The sequence below is a fragment of the Rattus norvegicus genome, chromosome 13 (genome assembly GCF_021556685.1).
Source record: "Rattus norvegicus strain SHRSP/BbbUtx chromosome 13, alternate assembly SHRSP_T2T, whole genome shotgun sequence".
NCBI classification, from domain to species: domain Eukaryota; kingdom Metazoa; phylum Chordata; class Mammalia; order Rodentia; family Muridae; genus Rattus; species Rattus norvegicus.
This window is the reverse complement of record NC_141546.1, coordinates 85,070,357-85,092,038: the sequence shown is the minus strand read 5'-3', so window position 1 is coordinate 85,092,038 and position 21,682 is coordinate 85,070,357. Positions and strand designations below refer to the sequence as shown.

Genomic DNA, 21,682 nt, shown 5'->3' with positions numbered 1-21,682 from the left:
AAAATAATATAATTCTTTAAAATATTATTATGTTCATGAAGAAATGTTCCTTTTTGAGGTTCTACATTTTTGAAAAAATATTCTGGGCAGTGATGACACATACCTTTAATCCCAGCACTCTAGAAGTGGATCTCTGTGACTTCAAGGCCAGCCTGGACTACAAAGTGAGTTCCAGGACAGCCAAGGCTGCACAGAGAAAACCTATGTCAAACACACACATGCACGCATGCACACACACACAGGCACACATGTACAATATAAGTCCATTTTCTGTGTACTAGGGTCATAAGTGGACTCTAGTTTCATTGCAGTTGCAGTTAAGAGGATCTAATGTCTGGATTTTTTTTATTGTTATCTGTTGGTTAAGCCCATTCTCAATTTCCAAACTCTTCTGAGATTTCCTGGCTCTTCACCTTTGTCTTCTAGCCTCAGAGAAAGTCATAGCAATTGGCTACTCTGACTGTCATTTAAATGCTTGCTCTGCCTTACTCTTGACTGCGTATCCATGACTACCATGCTGTCTCACTATACTAAGAACACCCCTGTTCTCACACTGGATAAACTGCAACAAATCAGAATATCTTGTTTTTTAAACAGGCTTTCAACTGAAAACCATCTTTTCTTACTTTATTTTATTTTTAGTTTTCAAAACTAGTTTTAAAAAAATAATTAAACGAAGTCTTAGGTTTACTTATGGAACTGTCAAATGACTTTTTTTAAAAATTCATTTTCATCTTTCTGTTCCTTTTTGCACCCTACCCTAGTAGCTCTCTTTCTGCTTCCACTTTACATGTGTTCTAACCCCACCTTCTTCCTGCACACTTCTTGGCTCTGTCTTGTGGTTCCCTTCTTAGTACAAAACCTTTTCCCTTTTGGTTAAGTAACTGAACAGATCCACAGGACTGAGAGCATGAAGAGCCACTATTTACCCTTTCGTTCTTGGGGCATGACAGAGGGAAGATACAGAACCAAAAGAGGATGCAGAAACAAGCATCAAGGTAAAGCAAAAAGAGAAATCAAGAAAGACGTACAGCCATAGCACCCTGCATGTGTCCAGTCTCGTCTCAGAACTAAGTATGGCTGGGCCTGGGTAATACGCAGACAGCACACAGAAAGGATGGGCTACCTGGTCAGGATGAGGAAACCACAGAGCTCGCCACTTCCTAGTCTGTGTTTCAGATGTTATCTTCTCTGACACGTTCTCTACTGTTGTTGATTTGACACAGGATCTCCTGTAGTCCCTGCTTGCTTCATACTCACTGTATTGCCAAAGATGACCTGAAACTTCTAATCCTCCTGCCTCTACTTTCCACATGCTGAGATCACAGGCACATACCACTCCTGGCTCTGCCACTTTTAAATATGTTTTTTTGGGGGGCCTTAATGCACACCGGGACCTTCACAGAGGTATATAGTCATTGGCTACTCTCAATTACAGCTATAGCACAAGGGTGCGTACCTGTTTATGTCCTGTGTTTCTGGTGGCTCCCTCATGATGACCGTAAGTCAGGATAGAAGGGCAGGGACTATTTAGAAAGAAAGGAGAAGGAAAAAGATTCCTTCAGTTGGGAAACTGGTTGATGCTTCTCAGCCGCAGAAAAACCAATAATCCAGCACAAGCAAAGTTCTTCAAGGTGTTCTCCCAGCCATAACCCTATTATTTCCCAGGTATCTCACCAGAAACCCATTTACGGGGCAAGTAAGATGTACTAAACTTCTTGTGCAACCTAGTGGCTGCTGGCTTCCCTTCATCTTGTGATAATTACATATAAGGGACCTGGAACCACCCGACCTATCTCTTATCAAGGGAGGGAGGGGCCAAACGATTTCTCAGTAACATTTTCAGATGTAATCTACAGAGGTACTCAACCTTCCTAATGCTGTGACCTTTTAATAACAGTTCCTGATGCTGTGGTGACCCCCCCCCCAACTATAAAATCGTTCTGTTGTGATTACATTAACTGAGACTTTGCTCCTTTTATGAATTGTAATGTAAATATTTGATATGTGATCCCTCTAGGTGGCCACCCAGATGTTAAAAACCACTGTTTTTCAGCCACCAAGATGAAACACATGGCTAACGCTGGGACGATGAATTGCTTGCACTCTTGGAGAAGCCCATACCCTTACTTGAGCACAACTTACTTTCTTCGGCCTTTCTTTGAGAAGCCCACATCCCTACTCTGGTGTGTCTTACTTTCTTTGGAGCCCCTCTTGTTTTTCTTAACACTGAGGTTTAAGCCTGTATTAAAGTATCTTTAATAAAATTTTCAACTCTGTTTCATCAGACCAACTAGTCTGAGAAATTGGTCTTACACCAAAGCCAGAATCCAGTTGAGATACATAAGGGTGTTGGGGAACTCCTTAGGTTGCTGAGGAGAGCAGTGTGAACCTATCCCTTCACTACCCTGTCCCTTCACTACCGACAGTCTTCAGACTTCCTGCCTAAGGGGATAAAAAGTGCCCAAACAGATACTTTTGTAGAACATTCCCTTCTGGGTTACAAAAAAAAAGCTAATTTCCACACCAAACTTAGAGTGACAAGAATCTAAAGTAGTTGGCATCTCGCCCTCCAATGTGCATGCAGAAAAGTGTGTTAATCCAATCCTGTACCTAATTCCTTGGTTTTATATCCCTCATCCCATTATACCCAAAGGATCAAAGCCAAGCATTTGATGTGGAAAGTGAGCCTGGCCTCCCCAGTTCTATTCCATGAAGCTCCATGCTGTAGTCCTATTAAAGGGTCTAAGTCACATTGTTGACTTGTGGAACACTTTCCTATTTCCCTCTGTGCATCTGCAGTAGTTGTAAGGAATGCCCCCTCATAGCCTCAAGGTCTTAGGGAATGGATATATCATCATTAAAATGGTCCTTCTGTTTGACTGATGTGATTGGAAATCTAGAGGGCTTTCTGGGTGAAGTTTTCATTTCCTCCCTCTATCAGTTTACTGAGGCCTCCATCACAAATGACCAGGAACTGGAGTTCCAAAGAACAGATTTATTGTCTCTCACTCTGGGGACAAGCCTTGTGAATATTGTTTTAGGACTCCTCAATACTTGTGAGTTTTATTAACTTTCTGGACTTTTCCTTCAGGAATGTTTTATTTGGAGGAAATAGGTACCCAGCACCAATCAACTAAATACTATGCAATTATAGGGTTTAAGAATAACTGCTAAATGAATATATAAATATCTCCATGGCATATTTTCAACTGGAGATCAGCAATCCATATGGTTTCTTCAGTGTGTGTGCATGGGAAGGTGTGTGTGTGTGTGTGTGTGTGTGTGTGTGTGTGTGTGTATCTGCACACACTCTAGAAAACAATCATCTAATAGTACTAACAATAATTTCTTAGCAGTATAAGATTTGTCATGTGTCTGCTTTCTTCTGTATGCCTTTGGATTATATTTGTTCTCTACAATGAACTTGCATAAATATTTTCTTCTCCAATATGTAGACACTTTGCAAAGACCCAGAGCCTGAAAGTTGAAGATCACCATGAGGACCTATCAGATGGTAGAAGGCCCAAGGTTCCTCTTCCTCACTTATAGCCTCTCTGTGGTTTCAGAAATTACTCCCTCACCCTCACCTTTCTCTTCACAGGGACGACCGAATCCATCTCACCACTTGATATCTCATTTGACTCACAAGGGACAAAGGCAGGCCCAGTTTCAGTTTCCTCATCCTCATGAAGTCACACTACACAGATATTATTTCACACAGCGATCTGTTCTAGATTATGTTTGTTAAAAGATCAGATATGGTTTCCTGTCCACAGTTGCCACAGCATTCTGGTCAGGCTGTCTTCTGCTAGGCTAACTGTCTCTGTAGCTTCTCATTCTTCTGTCAAACTCTTCACACTATTCTCAGTTGCTCTGCAAAAGCTCAGAAGGTGATGTTTTACTCTTCTGCTGCAACAAAGATGAGGTGTGTCTCCGACAAGCATGATGGCAAGATTCCACCTATGGGGGGCTGCAAGCAAGCCTCAGGTTCCCTCCTTGGGCGCTTTATACCGTACCCTCTTCGTGACCACTCAACATATCTCAGCAGCCCTGGGGACACTGGTAAAGTCAGGGCCTATGATAATATGTAAACACTGTGGTCTTGAACAGACCATTGGATTAGGAGCTACAGTTCCTTTCCTCACAAAATGTCACCAGTTGCAAAGGACTTCAAAAAGAATAAAGGAAATGCGGAGGCACCTCAAATTGTGTTGTTCTGCTCACAAACACACGTGCATGTGCTGAAGGCATGACCTGAATGCCTAGCCCAACTTGCAGCTTTCATCATTTTAGGAAATCTACATCTCTAGTAAAGTTTTATCTTTGTGTTTTTGGTGCTGTTTGGTGTCTTACAAGATTGATACTTCGACCTTCTATTTGACTGAAGATCCTTAGAGCAGAGGAATTCAGAATTCCATGTGTCTAGAGCTTTCCTTTGGTATAAGGCTTTAAGTAAGTGTGTGTGTGTGTGTGTGTGTGTGTGTGTGTGTGTGTGTGTGTGTGTGTTTTGCTTTGTTACATTATGAGTCAGGTAGCTTGACATACATGTTTCCTTGGTGGAAATTGTCAAGGTTTTGTGTTTTTAATTTCTGTTTTAAAATGTGGTTCAATAAATGGTTAACTTTTGTTTCCAGATCATACATGAGTGGAACTGAGGCAGCCGCTGGGCTCCTTCAACTGATGGTTGGAGCTTCAGAATGGATGAGGGCTTTGGGGTTTCAGCAGGGGCTGGAAAACTCAAACCTATGGCTATCAGTATCAGAGTCAGCCTCAAGAAACAAGATTCCCCAATCTTTCTACCTTTCTCTTTCCATACATTTTTCCTTCTCTCATTGAAACCTCTAGGGAAGAGGGGAATGTACAGAGAATCTCTTATGAACATAACCTGTCAATAAAAAAAGTCAATGGCCAACAGGCTGAGACATGAAATAGGGACTGGGACAATGGCAGGAAGAGAGAGGATTCTGGGAAACAGTAAGCGATAAAAGAGAGATGCTAAGAGAGCCACAGAGGACTAGATAGGAGATGAGACTGAAGATGACCAAGCTGATGGATGTACACCAGCAGGAAGATGAACTTGGAGAGCCATTGTGGGAGATGAGAAAGAAGAAGGGTCAGGACTGAAGGAGAGGTAACTAATCAAGTGTTAGACATACAATAGTTTAAATAGTTAAATAAGTTAAGAGCTAGTCAGGGAATGAGCCAAAGCTTATGGCCTAGGCATTTTATAATAACTAACTAGCTTCAGAGTTGTCATCTCAGGAGCTGGCGCTGGGAAAGGAAAACTTGGAAATCAATATTTTTTAACAGGTGAAGTTGACAGAAGAGTAGCCATGATTGAGAACCCTCCTCAGTTTGGACAGGTTTTGCATTTCCCAGACTAATAGAATCTTTTGATTGGTTCTTTCTCATTGTATGCCTCATTTATAATAACATGCCCAGCCCACCAAAGCCTGCCTAAGCCTTCATAACGGACTTGGTACAGAATTTTTAGGTGTCCAGTTCTCTTACATCTCCCAGGTCTAGTGAGGTTACCAGCCCACAGATATTCTCCAGCAGAAGACAGAAGTCTTCAGGGTCAACAATCACTTAAAATAAATGGAAGATAGCTATTCCCTTGAAGACTCGGTAGACACAGATCCTTCCAAGACTCTGCTTCAACTGCAGGCAGAGCAAGGCATCCCTGCCTCTTGAGACTGTGCTTCTGCTCTTCTCGTCTGAGGCCTCTGCAGACCTGTAGAGGGCTGTTCTCAGTTGCTCTCAGGAGGTCCACTGAGAGCTCAGAGCAGGAATATCTGCTTTCAGCCTCTTGCTTTGCATCCTGATGTGACCCAGAATTCAAATTTTTCCAGGATGCTATTAGAGTTGTCAGTTCTTGCTGGTGACATTCTATTTACTCATTTTCACCAAAATATCATAAGAATAAGCTCTAAACCATATATTAACATTCATCTCTCCTGAAACCTCTTGAGCCAGACACCCATAGTTCAAATCATCCTGAGCGCCACTGGCTTCAGTGTTTGTACTAGGATGGCTCAGTAAACCTCACTTAAGACACTCAACTGCTTTTCTAATCCAAATTGCCAAAGATCACATTCTTTCAAACAAAAAACATGGTCATGCCTATCATGGCAATCCCCCAGTGCCCGGTACCAACTTCTGTGTTAGTAGGGTTTTATTGCTGTGAAGAGATACCATGAGCACAGCAACTTTTATAAAAGAAAACATTTCATTAGGGCTGGTTTACCCTTCAAAGGTTTGTCCATTTTGGCCATGTTGTGAAACATGGCAGTGGGTAGCCAGGCATGATGCTAATGAAGGAGCTAAGCGTTCTACAACTGGATTGGCAAGTAAGCAGTAAGTGACCGGGACATACTTCTTCCAACAAGGCCACACTTACTCCAAAAAGACCACAACTATGAGCCTATGGGTACCATTTTTTTTTCAAACCACCACACCAATCCAATGAAATGGAAATTCTTTTTTAAAAGGCACTATTAGGGGCTGGGGATTTAGCTCAGTGGTAGAGCGCTTGCCTAGGAAGCGCAAGGCCCTGGGTTCGGTCCCCAGCTCCGAAAAAAAGAACCAAAAAAAAAAAAAGGCACTATTAGGGCCAACTATTTCTATGTCTACTGGACAGAGCTGCAGTCATGGAGGAGGGAGCCCCAGTGGAGAAAATGTTTACATAAGATTGGGCAGTAGGTAAGCCTTTGGGCATTTTCTTAATTAGTGATTGATATAAAAGGGCCTGAACCATTGTTGATCCATGATCCTGTAGGCATAAGTTTATTGCGCACTGTGGAAAGTTTAACTTTGTGACATTCAATTGCTCATCTCTTGTTGCATTCTGGATATGGAATTGTAACGCTTATATCAAGAATCTGCTGTCTCAAGTTTGAGTAAATAATGCTTAACATTTATCTCTACCTTGCCAATAAAAGCTGATCAGCCAATAGCTAGTCAATAGAGAAAACAGGGCAGGACTTCTGCCAGCCAGGAGTGGAGGGAGAGGAAGAGGGGGAATCACCATGAGAAAGGGGTCTGGAGATATCAAGGCAGAACACACCTGAAGCCCAGAGAGCCAGACAAATACAAAAATCGCAAATACCTCAGGGATTTTTCTGGGAGGTAGCTTGGTTGATTAGAGGATTAGAACAGAACTGCAATGTCTAGTTTGTATACTTTAAGTTGAAAAATCAATCTTAGTCTCTCTGTGTTGTTATTGGTGAGCCATTATATTAATTTAATGCCTATCCAAATAACTGGTACATGACCCCAGGCCAATAGTTCTGGCTTCTACAAGAAAGGAGGTTGAACAAGCCATGCTGACCAAGCTAGGAAACAGTTATCATCTGTGGCGACTAAAAATCAGCTCTTGCCTTCAGGCTTTTGTAGGGATGATCTGTGGTGCACTGTGTAAAACCATCACCTGGAGGATTTGCCTCACCACCAGGGCTTGGAAGAAATCCGATGTATGATACTGAGGAGAAGTAACTGTCCACATGGCAGACACAGAATAGTATAAATGGGTTAATTGTGTTATAAAACAATTGGGGAACAAGCCTAGCTTAAGGTCTATGCATTAATTCATAGATAAGTAAGCTAAGCTTCTGTGTCATTATTTGGGCCCTGGGAACATAGAGAAGCCCAAATACACCCAAATAGAGAAGTTACAAATGGCACCCAATGTGGGTCTCTTAGAATCTTAGAGCCTGAGGCATCCTGGGTGGAAGGTGGTTTTTTTTTTTTTTTTTAGACAAAGAGTGGGAAGGCACAGGAAACCACAGAGAGGAAGAGGGGAAGGTAGCACACGTATAAAGTCCACGCTGAGTAGAAAAGCAGACTCCTCTACTGTACCTTCAGGGCACAGTGGCTGATTCTTCTCCTGAACACAGCATAGTTCCAGAGAAGGGTCGGAAAATGCGCTAGAGAGAGAGCTAGGTGGCTCATGGGAAAACAGTAGCCCAATTAGGGTCCACACAGGAGAAGCCTGCCACTGTTCAGAATTGAGTGAAGAGAGGGGACAACCCCAGGTGGGGACAGAGCCAGGAGCTTGCATGAAGCACTAGCGAGTTGAGCAGCAGAAACAGCCTGCACTCACAGAAGTCAGTGAGAGCAAAGCAACTTGGGAGATGCCAGCTACAGACACATGGAAATGGGGGATGGAAAAGTCTACAGACATTGTAAGGTAATTGGGATGACCCTAAGGAGAAAGTTAGAGATTAAAATGAAAATATTTTCTGTGGTAAAAATGGAGTAACAGAAAGCATTTGGATCCTGTATAATTTTGTTCCAATTATTAGCATGCAAATAATTATATGTTTAGTAATGATTATAGTTCTATGTATCCTCTTTAAGAAAGATCAGAATAAAGCAGACTTAGGGAGTGAGAAGACTAAAAAAGATTAAATGCTAGATTGGATGCCACAGAAAAGAGATTAGAACATCATTTATATCAGAACAAAAAAATCTTCATGAAAATCCAGTTTGGAAGCAACAACAGCAAAAACAGTAGTTCTACATGAGAAAAATCCACAAAGGCTTGAGAAATTAGAATGACAACCCATAGAGATACAATAGCTGAGTTAAGAATACAAATTCTGTTTAATGATGCCATCTTAGATGCCATCATACCAAAGATGATGTGTTTCATCTTGTAGAGTATAAAGAATTAAAATACTCTCTTGAGAGACATAGCCAGAATACAGCAAATACATAGGCGAATGCCAGCAGCAAACCACTGAACTGAGAACGGGACCCCCGTTGAAGGAATCAGAGAAAGGACTGGAAGAGCTTGAAGGGGGTCGAGACCCCATATGAACAACAATGCCGACCAACTAGAGCTTCCAGGGACTAAGCCACTACCCAAAGACTATACATGGACTGACCCTGGGCTCCAACCTCATAGGTAGCAATGAATAGCCTAGTAAGATCACCAGTGGAAGGGGAAGCCCTGGGTTCTGCCAAGACTGAACCCCCAGTGAACGTGATTGTTGGGGGGTGGGCGGTAATTGGGGGAGGATGGGGAGAGGAACACCCATATAGAGGGGGAGGGGGAAGGGTTAGGGAGATGCTTGCCCGGAAACCGGGAAAGGGAATGACAATCGAAATGTAAATAAGAAATACTCAAGTTAATAAAGATAAAAAATTTTTTAAAAAAGAATTAAAATACATACATATGTTAGTGTATCATACAATTGATACATACTCGGGATTTCAATATGCTTTTAAAAGGGCTGATTCTGAGGTTGTACATTCGTTAGATGTGATGGCTATCTTGGAAAGCTTTGTAGAGTGAAGCTGATGAAGCCTCAACAAATGCATTCTTAAAATGCAATAATACTTTAGACATTATGGCATGAAACCTGTTAATGAAATATCTTACAGCCCTAGGGGACAGGCAGTAAGAGAGATCTAACAGGACTTCAAAGGAAATGCTCATAAAATAAAATAAAAGAAGTATATAGGATCTCCCAGAAATAGATTAAATAACACAATACTGACATTAAAATTTGTAAATGCCAATGAACAAAAATCAACAGCTGCTGAGAGACATTGCATTATGGGAAAATGCTGATTAGAACAGTCCATATATTTTAAAGATGCCTTATCTGCGGAATGGGAGGAAGAAAATGTGTTGGGGAAGATGCTTTGTCCTTGTTTCAATGGGAAAAAGAAGCTATGGATTCCATTAAAATGAATAAAGATTAGAGTTGACCAGGGGAGACCTCCTGGTAGTCTTGGCATGAAGGAACAAGGAGAACAACAAAACAAGTAAAGAATGTGTTGATTCCTATACATGGGAACAGCTCTGAAACTGGCTGAGACATGAATATCTCCAGCCAGGACTTCAGCTATGCATAGCCAATAAATCTTGTTGGGTACAGCATTTAAGACTTAACAAGCCACTCCTTCATATAGATGGGAATTTATATTACAGTTTGGATGTATAGTCAAAATGTACTTATAAAGCTTGATGCCTTTGCCCTGCCCAAATGCACAGCAACAAAATTTTAGCTCAACTGTACACACTAACCATTACATACACGTGTTAATGCAGAAATGTGTATTACCTTTGAAAGCTCATAAGTTTGCAGAGCAAAAGAATCAGACACCACAGAAGACAAGTACCTCAAGTGATCCTACCTCACACACTGCCTCAAATGCTGTTTTACAAAAAAACAAAAACAAAAAACTGCATCCCCAACTTTAAAGAGGCTAGCTAAAATCCTCCAGATTTACAAATGATTCCAGAAGGGACTTCAGTTCAGCCCTGCACTTACCCATAGCATAGAAACTGGGCAACAAATGTTATACCTAGATTTCCAAGATGTTAGCTGTTATTCTGCTTTTCTTAGGGCCCCCAAAAGAAAACGTCACTCCCAGACAGCTCGTTCTCAAAAAATTGAAGTGGGTGTTTTTGTTCCTTCTATGGTTAATGGATGTTTGTCGTCATTTAGGGGGCTTGGTCAGAAGCTATTAATGGAAACAAAGTAAAGGAGCCTAGATTCTGGGATTTATTTCTCTAATTCTCTTTCTTCAATCTCTGCTTCTTTTTCTCTTATCTAATAGAAAGAAAAGGGGAAGAGGGGATGAAAAGAAAAAAGGGAATATAAGAATGATAGCAGAAAAGGGCAGATTATTGACTCTACTTTTAAACTAAAAATCAACTACTAGTCTCAAATAGTTTACATTGGTATGGATCTTTGTATATTGATACAAATTTAAGGTTACTTTTGTTACAACATGATATATATATACATATATATGTATTATATGTATGATATACACATATATGTATATATACATATATATGTTTCAACTTAAGTTTCTGTTATTGTACCTATGCAAGTCAATTTAAAATGTATTACTCCTTAAGCTGCTATTGCAAACAGTTTAGGATAATTAAGAAATGCAAGTGATCGGTCAATCAAACTTGTGATCTTGATAGATACTAGTTTAGCTAATTACAGAGATAATCCCTGTTTAGCTTCCTGTAGATGTTTTCAAAGTTAAAAAGACAGTAGATAGCTAGAAACAAGCAATGCTTGATTGACTATTCGGATGTACTCTATAGATAAATAGGTGGATTTCAAAGACCTCAAAGATCTACAGAATATGGCATTTAAAGATGTTTTATTAATAAAGTATTTCCTGACAGTAAGCACATCTACTCCTGGAGGCATCCCCATTCTACTTCAAAGACGATGACAAACGTCAAGGAACTTCCATATGACGTTTGCTTCAAATATGGCATGCTCGCCACTGAGCAAGAAACCGCCCTTGCCAAAACGCCAGACAGCAAGGTGTCCAAGCTGTGGAGAAGCAGGACCTGAAAGAAGATGGCTTGCAGACTTTGAAAGGACAAAGAGAGCAAGTCCTTCATAATTCCAACATCACATAAAAGTCTTTCAGATATGCCGGGTGAGAGACCTAACATAATGCTCCAAATGGCACACAGACATCTTGGGTGACTGTCCAAGTAGCCAGCAACTTCTGTCATTTGTGTAGACTTGGAAGGTGCTTGCTCTGAACTTCCTGTTTACTCAGGCAATATTTATTCTTCTCAGGTCTCTAATGGGGTTGAAGACCAGATAGAGTCTCACAATTAAGCTTAATTTGTTCAGGAATTAAGTGTAGGGCGCCCTCCAGTGGTGAACAACGGCACTGCGGATGCGCAGGTTTTGCACCTGGTGTCAGTTGGCCGTTAATATGCTAATGAGGGGCGGTACCATGCTAGTGAGGTGATTCATTCTCCGCCAATCCCTGGAGGACAAGTAGTGGGGTGATAGTGGGGTGATCCATGCCCCACCAATCCCTGAGAGATTATTAGCATACTGTTGTGTATATAAGGCGAGCGACTTTGCCGCTCGTGGTCCCCTGTCCCTGCTCAAGAGAGCTGTACAGTAAAGGCTTGTTCGCAGAAGAATCCTGTTGCCACGCGTTGTTCTTACTGGCGAGACGTTGGGCGCGCGACAATTAAGAAAATGTTTTAAGGCTGGAGAGATGGCTCAGCGGTTAAGAGCACTGTCTGCTCTTCCAGAGGCCCTGAGTTCAATTCCCAGCAACCACATGGTGGCTCACAACCATCTGTAAGGGGATCTGATGCCCTCTTCTGGTGTGTCTGAAGACAGTGACAGTGTACTCACATATATACAATAAATAAATAAAAATCTTTAAAAAAAAAAAAGAAAATGTTTTAAAGTCCAAAAATACATATTTTAGGTTGGTAGTGCAAGTTATAATGGAAAATAATTTAGGTATATAATTTTGGACTCACCAAGATAGGATACCTGATGGAGTACTTTCTTCAAGTTTGCCAAATACAAATGGGCTGGACATTGTGAATGTAGTTCTTACCTGTAATTTTCACAATTGTTATTATTTTATATAGTTTATTGATGTTATACATGAAGACTTTTATTGGGCTGAAAGGGGGAAACATAGAGAGGACATCTTTTCTACTGTATGGAGGCATCACCTGTCAATCAAAGGCTGATGGCCAATAAGCTGAGGCAGGATTAGAAGATGGGACATCAGTCAGAGAGAGGAAAAAGTCTGGGAAACAGTCAGGCATGGGAAGATACACCACCCAGACAGGTATGATACTCAGGAGAGATAGCCAGCCATGTTGTAGACACAGAGTAGTAGAAATGGATTAATTGAGTTCTGAGATAGTTGGGGAACAAGTCTAGCATTAGGGTTAGGCATTAATTTATATATAAATAAGCCTTTCTGTCATTATTTGGGACCTAGAGATCATAGAAAAGTCCAAACGGTTATAGGTTTCTGCCCTGCTTGAGTTCCTACCCTTCCTGCTATTGATGGTGAACATGACGTGGAAATGTAAGACAAACAAATGCTTTCCTCCTTATCTTTGTCAGAAGTTATTACTGCTGTGATGAGACACCATGACCAAAGGCAAACTGGGGAAAGGGTTTTTTCCGGCTTACACTTCTATATTCCACTTCATCATCAAAGGAAGTCAGGACTGGATATCAAGCAGAGCAGAAACCTAGAGCCAGGCGCTGATAGAGAGGTCATGGAATAGTGCTATCTATCACCCTGCTCTTCATGGCTTGCTCAGTCAGCCTCCTAATAGAACTCAAGACCTTTAGTCCAGGGATGGTACCACACATGGTGGGATGAGTCCTCTGTAGGCATAAATTTTTTGCAATCTACTATTTTTTTTTAAGATTCATTCATTTATTATATATAAGTACCTTGTAGCTGTCTTCAGACACACCAGAAGAGGGCATCAGATCTCAGCGACCTACTTTTAATACAAGTTCAACCTCTCCTCTAGTCCACCACCCAGCAGAGGTAGTGAAAAAGTTATTAGGATATGGGGGAAATGGACCTGTTTGGCAATTGTTCTTTGAGGGCAAGCTTGACCTTCTTGGGCAGCAGTTCAGTTCCACAGCAAACACCAAATACGACTCAGCAACTGCTGCACACCAGTCCTCTAGGTAGGCAGACACCAGACAGGAGCTGGCAGCTACAATCCAGTCCTTTCAGCAAGCAGACACCAGGCAGCTGTAGTTCAATCCTGAAGGAACTGCCAGGCTCACCATCCAGCCCAAGGCAAGGCCTCTGAAACAGCAAGCAGCCACAGGAACCTCAGGAGCAGTTTTGGGGGAGTTTCTGTCCATATCAGACTTATCACAAGTTGAACGCTATGTAAGGTGAACCAGTACATGTGTGTCTTTAGCACAGAATAGCACGGTGGAACGAATCAAACTAAAGCTCAACGCTTGCTCCCACTGGCTGTGGGGTCACATTTATGCTCCTTCATCAAGCTCCTTTCACTTGTCTGTCATATCAATACATCCTTTTACCTATGTGTGCTCCCGAAAAAGTCTTTCACATGTTTCCTTTAGCCAGACATCCCTTCAACTGTGTCCCCCAGCAAATCAACATTTGACATAACTAAGTTTCCAGAGAAACTAAAAGTTTCCACTCCAGCCCTCCATCAATCTCTAAATAAGAAAATGCTATAGAGGCTTCCCTATAGCTCCAGTCTTTTATGGGGTGTTTTCTCAATTAAAGTTCCCTTCTCTCACATAACTTTGGTTTGTGTCAAAAGGAGAAACTATCCAGAACACTCCACAAGCTGCTCTGGTCATGGTGCTTCCCCACAGCAACAATAACTCTAACTAGGATACTACCAGATGCACCATGGGAAGGATTTGGAGAAGGCAAGTTAAGGAGAGGAAGAGGCAGAGGAACCAGGGCAAGGAAAACACAGCAGGGCATTCATTTCAGTGGTTTTCTTTCCTTCCAGTCTCTCCCTCAGACTTAGGGCAGCCACTACCCCCAGGGTACTTTTTGAGCAACGTAGACTTCTTAACTTCACCGTTCTTGTCTCCACCTTCTTGTGGGTGTGTTAATAAACAAGAGAAAGGTGGTCAGTTAAACCAAGGAAAACCCCTACTGCTGGGTAAATTAGTCATGCACTACCATGGTCTGTTTGGTACTAAGCATGCTTTAATATCATATCTTTTCTGGTGTGTTTATTTAGCACAGAAGGAGGGTGTGGAGAGAGAGAGAGACAGAGAGAGAGAGAGAGAGAGAGAGAGAGAGAGAGAGAGAGAGAGAGACAGAGAGAGAGAGAGAGACAGAGACAGAGACAGAGACAGAGACAGAGACAGAGACAGAGAGAGACAGAGAAAGAGAGAGAGAGAGACAGAGAGAGAGAGAGAGACAGAGACAGAGAGAGAGAGAGTTGTCAGTCTTTTCTTTCTATTTGGCTGTGCTAGAGCAGTATCATATTACAGAAAATCATGCTCGATTTTCTTATGGGCAATGATTTGGTATGCCCTGAAAAAAGTAAAGATTTATATTCCACTCACCCCGCATAGCAACAACTCATAAAGAAGAGCAGGGCTGGGGCTGGGGATTTATCTCAGTGGTAGAGCGCTTACCTAGGAAGCGCAAGGCCCTGGGTTCGGTCCCCAGCTCCGAAAAAAAGAACCAAAAAAAAAAAAAAAAAAAAAAAGAGCAGGGCTGTATTTTTCACTCCTTTAAAATGCGGCAAAGCAGAATGAGGAATCTTATTCCCCTTTTTTAAAACTTTCAGCCATTTGTCTATGTGGTGGCAAGAAAAATGACTTCTCAATCTTACTGCTCTCTTCTCTTCCCTCTCTTAGGAGCCATAGTAAATAGCAGAAGTCTTTACTTTTTAGCACCTGCCCCATAAAGCCAGAGTGCCTTAGATGCACCACTAGCGTCCGCTAGTTGTATGTGGGAGGTTAGTAAATGTGGGCCTAGTAGAATTTTACAGAGAAAAAAACCGTATAAATTAGTAAAGTATCTAAAGAAAATAAGTATCTGTGATATATATGTGTGTGTATACACACACACACACATACACACACACACACGACAAATGACTTCCAACTCAGTATCCATTTCTCCTACTATAAAACACTAATGGGTTGTCATGGAGACCAAGAGAAATACCATCTTCCTGTCAAAGAATAAGTATATCAGGAGTTCAGATTATTTGTAATGGTGACAGTCCACCCTCAGATGCTGGGGGAGTTCAGATTGAGGAGGCTCAAACCTGTCTTTCTTGTTGGGACCCGTGATGGTGCGCCATCTCTTCTATTTGATCTTGTCAGGAGACGCTGAGCGTGTGCCAGGCACCCCAGAGCTGGGCTCAGTCAGTGTGGACCAGAGCCAGAGGGCTGTGGGTTATGCAGTAGCAAGAAACTAAGGTGGAGAACAGGGGAAAACCTTTCCCTCTTCTGTTTCTGAGCCTTTTCTTGGACTATTTTTGGAAGCTCCTCTGCAGGATTTATTAGGATAGACTTGATTTTTTTTTTCCCTTCAAGTGATATGAAGGAAACATGTTAGTCTCCGTTTCATCTTGATTTGAATGTCACCACTCTCCTTTTAACCTGCGAGATCAATCTCGTCAGGAAGAGCCAAACATCTCCCAGTGTTTTGTGCTAGGTCATGAAATGGCCATGTAGTTAGTAACTATCTGTAACACACAAACTCCCCTCTCTGATTCCATTTTTTTTTCAGAATAAAAACGTGTTTCTAGAAGCTCTTACTGCTGAAAAGTTTCAACAAGATTGTTCATTCTGTTTGTGGTGTGTGGTGTACATATCAGAAGCCAAAGGAGGGTCCCTACAAGTCCTCCCTCCAGCACTGGGGCTACAGGCATGCCTCCCGTGCCTGATTTTTGGCATAGGTGTTCTAGATTTGAACTTTAGTTTAGAGGGAAGGGAGTCTCTCAGTTTAACAGACTAGTGAAGAATAAAAATCTGTAATTAAGGAAGGTAGTTCAATTTCCTCACCCCATCTTGAGGTTTCTACATGCTAGGAATTTAGCCCCTGGTGTGTGTAGGACTGGTAGGGGGGTACTAAGATGTCAGGTGTAGCTGATCCCTCTTTCTATGAGCTTGGCATTTTTTTTACATTTGCTCATATAGAAGAAAGATGTTCTAAAAGAGAGAGTAGGATGAGAAGGGGCCCTATGGACTTATGGTTGTCAACACCAGTTCTGGCTACTTCATGTTGAACTTGAAGCATTGTGGTGGCTAAGGTTAAGCCCCACTCCCTCGTTACATCGTGTCATTTGGTTGTTCGGTGATCCTTGAATTATTGACTTCTATTTATATTCAGTCACCAAGATATTATCCATGTGAGTCTGAGTGGTCTATTTGTATAAAGACTTATGTTAACACAGGTTAACAAATAGGCTTAAAAGAGGCCTGTGGATATAAGATTCAAAATGAAATGGTAGATTTTCAGGGGCTGAATTAAGGAGGGACTAGAGGCTTGTGTAATGGGAAGAGAGTCTAGTATCTGAAAGACGGATAAAGCCAGTCCTGTGGTTATTTGTAGATAATGTTTGCCTAATGTGGGTGTACTTCACATTACTTACTGACAAACTGAAGGATGATTAATGTGTTAAATGCTATGCTATGTATATTTACTTGCATTCAAAAAATCCTGTCATATTGTTAAAACATTAAGAGGTTTTAATCAAATAGTTATTACACACACACAGCAAGACATCTGGAGGATGGCTTCAAGAATCGTAATGGATTTCTACAAAGCTGTCAAGGACCCAGAAGCCTTCTGCATTTCTGCTGGGTCATGAGTGAGGTAGACTTGCCTTTGTCCCTAAACAGGCATTCTTCGCTTCTTCTATTAGTAATTGAATTTTACCCGGATTTCCCAGCTTGTTTGGGGCTAGCTGGGGTCAAATGGCTAGATAAGCACTAGCTAATGGAATAAGACTAGAAAACTGAGTACCATGCTGGGTCTAACACTCATCGGAATCAGGTGTGTGATTCTCTGACTTTATTCCCCATCTCAACACAGTGAAATGCTGAAAGGCAAGATAAACACATAGGAGACAAGGATAGAAGCCCATTGAGAATGGCAGAACCCTACATTATTGACTAGAGACAGGAACACTTCCATAGCTAAGAGACTGTACTTTGGGGTTTTTGTCACAATAGGTCCAAATCCATCCAAATCATATGTTACTATCTGGCTTTTGTTCTCCCAGTTGCTTCATGGACACAAGCTGACTAACTGTCTTTAGTTGTATGTGTGTGTATATATATATATATATATATATATATATATATATATATATATATATATATTTAAGAAGGAGAAATGACGTGGCATAGAAGGAAACACAACACTCAAATGAGTGAAGCAAAACTTTCCAACAAATCCTTGTCAGTTAGGCAGGAAGGTCTCATTGACTAGACCTGTGGGCGTGGTCACAACCAGCCCTGAGAGAAAACAGGTGCTTTTTCTGCACACATCACTATTCCAAAGAAATTTAGGATTAAATTAGAAAGGGTGATAGTGATGGTAGGTATCAGGTAGATATGAAAACCTGTAGCTTTGGCCTTGTCATAGCAGGTAATAAAAAAAGAAAATAAGATAGTAGCTGCCGAGAGCTTCGGCAGTTAAGAGCATATACTGATTTTCCTTAGTGCAGTACGTCCCATTACTCAAACCAAGCAGCTTACAATGACCTGTAACTTCAGCACAGATGATATGACACCTTCTTCTGAGTTTTACCACACATGTGGCATAAACACAATGTTGTGCCCAGAGTGCAAAAACCCCAAAGAGACCACCAGGAACCACAACTCCAATGCAACCATATTAGATTCTTTATTCAAGCTCAAGCTTGGGTCACAAACCTTCCTGATGCAACAGGATAGAAGAGTGACCCCCCCCCCCCCCAGGTCTAGGTAAAGGGGATTTATAAAGGAAAAGGATACAAGCGGGGGTTTCCCAGACTTGGTAAACCACAAGGAGGGAGCATACATCAAAAAAGGAGCATCTTGACCTCGGAAAGGCTTATGTTTTCTTAGCCCACTTTGTTGTTATCAGCTAGCTGCAGTCGCTGTGTCTATTTTGCTATTGCCAGGGACATTTTGTGATTTTTTTTTTCTCAGACCTCGAGTCTCCTTAAGGGCAAATTAACTTATAATATAGTCTTAAAAAGCAAAATGGAGTTTATTCTGCTACCTCAGTCCCTTCAACAGAAACATACAAATACAAATATAATAAATCTTTAAAAATAAGATAAATAAAACAAAAAAATAATCACCTTATGTGTTGCTGGATCCAGGGCCTTTCTTGCCTATGCAAGGCAAGCAATGTACTGTTGTGCTACACGCCCATCTCTAATAAGTTTATTATCTCACAGTCCTTTTTGTTTTTGTTTTTGTTTTTGTTTTCTTTTGTTTAAACAAATTTTCCCCTTCGAGGCCGCCCCCCCCCTCCCCCCGCCATCCCGCTCCCTTAGGCCCGCCTCCTTCAGGCTGTAGGATTGGCTTTCCCCCACTTCCGGCTGCTGGGGTCTGAGTGCACCCTCACTTCCGGTGTCATGGCGACTTGAGGTCCCAGGAGTAGGTGGGTGCGCTGCAGGCCACGCCCTGCGGAGCGACGGGTCAGGGCGGGGACGTTAAAGTCAGTGCCTGGAGCCTACCTGGCGTGGCGTGTCGGCTCGCTTGTCCTCTCCCCAGCCTGCACCATGGCGGGGTCCGGCTGGACTTGGGGCGCCGAGCCGCCGCGTTTTCTGGAGGCCTTCGGGCGGCTGTGGCAGGTACAGAGCCGCTTGGGTAGCGGCTCGGCCTCGGTGTTCCGTGTACGCTGCTTCGGCACCCCGTGCTCGCCCCCTGGCGCCCTTAAGTAGTTCCTGCCTCCTCCAGGAACCACCGGGGCTGTGGCCTGGGTCGCGGAACATGGTTTCCGCAAAGAGAGGGCAGTGCTGGAGCAGTTGCAGGCTCACAGGAACATCGGTAATAGTGGCTGTCCCAAGCCTGTGCGTCCTCTGCCTGGCCCCGGGTCTTTGGTTCTTTAGGTGGGAGGAGAGGATCGGGCCTAGCTACTTATCACGCGATGCAGATCGCTTTTCAATTTGCCTTTACTTTGCAGCTCTGAGGTGTAAGGCAGAGGTGATTATCACATATTAAATGCTTAGTAAAGCCTGTTTGCTTCAAGAGGCAGGAGCACTTCTGTTACAAACTCAAGGAACCTGCTTCATACATTTCACTAGTTATCGACCCTGGAGTTTAAGCTTTCAACTGGGCAAATAATCAACTCTGGCAAATACCTGCCTAGGAAATGGGTCAGGGTTTGCAGCTACCATGGTTACAAAACGGCATTTCTAAATGCTGCCCTCTGTCTGGAGTAGCTAACGTATATGCTAAGATTCTTCCACGGAAAGTTTCTGGGGAAAAAAAATAAAAAGAGGTGACACTTCTTAACTAGGCATTCCAGACGAAGAGAGAAAATGATAGAGAAGAAAATCTTAATTAAATTGTAGTAGCTGGAATGATCATGCAGTCCTATAATCCCTGTGTGAGGAAATCTGGAATTTGAGGCCAGCTCACTCTTCTTAGGAAGTTCCACTACAGCCTCAGTCAGCTACATAGTGATTGAGGTTCCAAATGTGTGGATCCTGAGACTCAAATGATGCATGGAGTTACAGAGAGAGGCAGTGGAGGGAGGAATGATAATAATCAGCTTATAATTGGTCAGAATCCATAGAAATGTAATATTATAGAGAAAAACCTTTTACAGTTGAGGAAAAATAATCAGCTATAAAGGAGAATACATACAGTTAATATGTTTTCTCAGTAAGATGTGTATGCACAAAGTTAAAGGGACTGAAGATAGTGACTTAGCATTTTTACATTGTGAGCGTTGAATCTACTATTTGCTATTTAGTCAACTATCATGTATACAAACTATAAAGTCTAAAAGACATTAGAAAGCATTTAGGACTAAAGAAAGTTTACCACTCAAAAGTTCAGCTTTAACGATGGCACTAAAAATTTGCCACAATACAAAAATTCCCTTGCAGTAAACATGTTAGTAAGAATACTAATAAGTCAAGAGGGTACTCTGTACTTTGAGATGCTTAAGAAGAAAGGATGGGTAATTGGCTCGGAGGTTTATTGTCATTTAACTGAAAAAGGACACAGAAAGAGTGGACTGAATTTTAGATAATGTCAGAAAACCACATGGGATTAGTGATGGTCACACAGAAAATGAGGATTTGCTAAATTGTTGCAATTGATATACTTACAGTACTGTAGAAAAAAAACAGAAACATGGGCCATAATGACTATTGGGTAACCCAAAACACTTCAATAGAGCTTTCATATTTAAAGCACTAAACTCAGTCTTCTCAATCCATAGCAGAAAAGGAGGGAAAAGGAAAACAAAAGGACAGTGAGGAGTGCCGTGGTCTGAGGCCAGCCTGAGCAAGACCATGACTCGAAATGAATATAAATGAACTAGCTTTGAAATGCCCAAGATAGAATTGATCAATATAAAAAAAAGATAGAAATTACACAGTAATGAAGGAGGTATGTTTGTAGTTGCAAAAGGAGCATTAAATAATAAAAAGGATACCATGTCAATGAAAATGAGATGGCAACCACTAGTGAAAAACAGTGGAAAAAAATCACTGCAAAACCAAAAAGTCAACACTGGTAAAATAATATAATAAACCAATTTTTATGATGTAATTGGTGACAAAATGCTTCTCTCCATCAAAGGCTCAAAGGATCATCTAGGAAAAGGTGAAAGGCTTTCATTCATTTACTTGCTGTATAATGGCTTGGATTTGAAACATTCCCATGGGCTCATGTGTTTTGTTGATCTGCCTTATTTTTTTAAAATAATTTTTATATGTATGAGTGATTTTTCTGTCATGCATGTCTGCATATCACGTGCATGTATACTGCCCATAAAGGCCAAAAGAAGGAATTGAATTCCTGGGAACTAAAATATACTTCTGAGCTGTTGCATGAGTGCTGGGAATTGAACGCTGGTCCTCTGAAAGAGTAGCCAGTGACTTTAAGCACTGAGCCATCTCTCCAGCCCCAGGCTCATGTGTTGAACACCTGGTCCCCAGTTGGTAGTACTATTCTGGAAGGTTGGAGATGCTAGCTGGTGGAGTCTTTGAGGGGCATTGCCCAACTTTGGTTCTGCTCCCATTTTCCAAGTCACTGGCATCGTGACACCTTCCCATTGCCACATCATTTGATGAAGTAAACTTCTGGAGTCATGAACTGATATAGTCCCTTTTCCTTTTAGGTTCATTCTGTCAGATATTTTGTCCTTCCAGTAACAGGAAAAGCAATAAGTACGGATTTGTGACTTTTCATGTAGAAGT

The 21,682-nt window shown here is 41.7% G+C and overlaps 1 protein-coding gene across 3 annotated transcripts in view; it reads right to left on the bottom strand.

The window, feature by feature from the left end:
• Sh2d1b (SH2 domain containing 1B) overlaps positions 1–21,597 on the bottom strand; it is a 61,904-nt gene extending 40,307 nt beyond the window's left edge. Inside the window, exons 1-3 of one of the 3 annotated variants that reach the window (XM_087581457.1) lie at positions 18,983–19,153; positions 1,460–1,526; positions 104–186 (exon numbers count right to left, since the gene is read on the bottom strand). Coding sequence is in view for 1 of the 3 variants with exons in the window: in XM_087581458.1 (XP_087437584.1) it covers positions 1,491–1,526; positions 18,983–19,240 (294 nt within the window). In the remaining 2 variants the exon portion in view is untranslated. Of the gene's footprint in view, positions 1–103; positions 187–1,459; positions 1,527–18,982 lie in introns of all 3 variants that reach the window. The other 2 variants (XM_087581458.1, XM_087581456.1) reach the window with 2 other exon arrangements.
• Between the last annotated feature and the right edge of the window lie 85 nt (positions 21,598–21,682).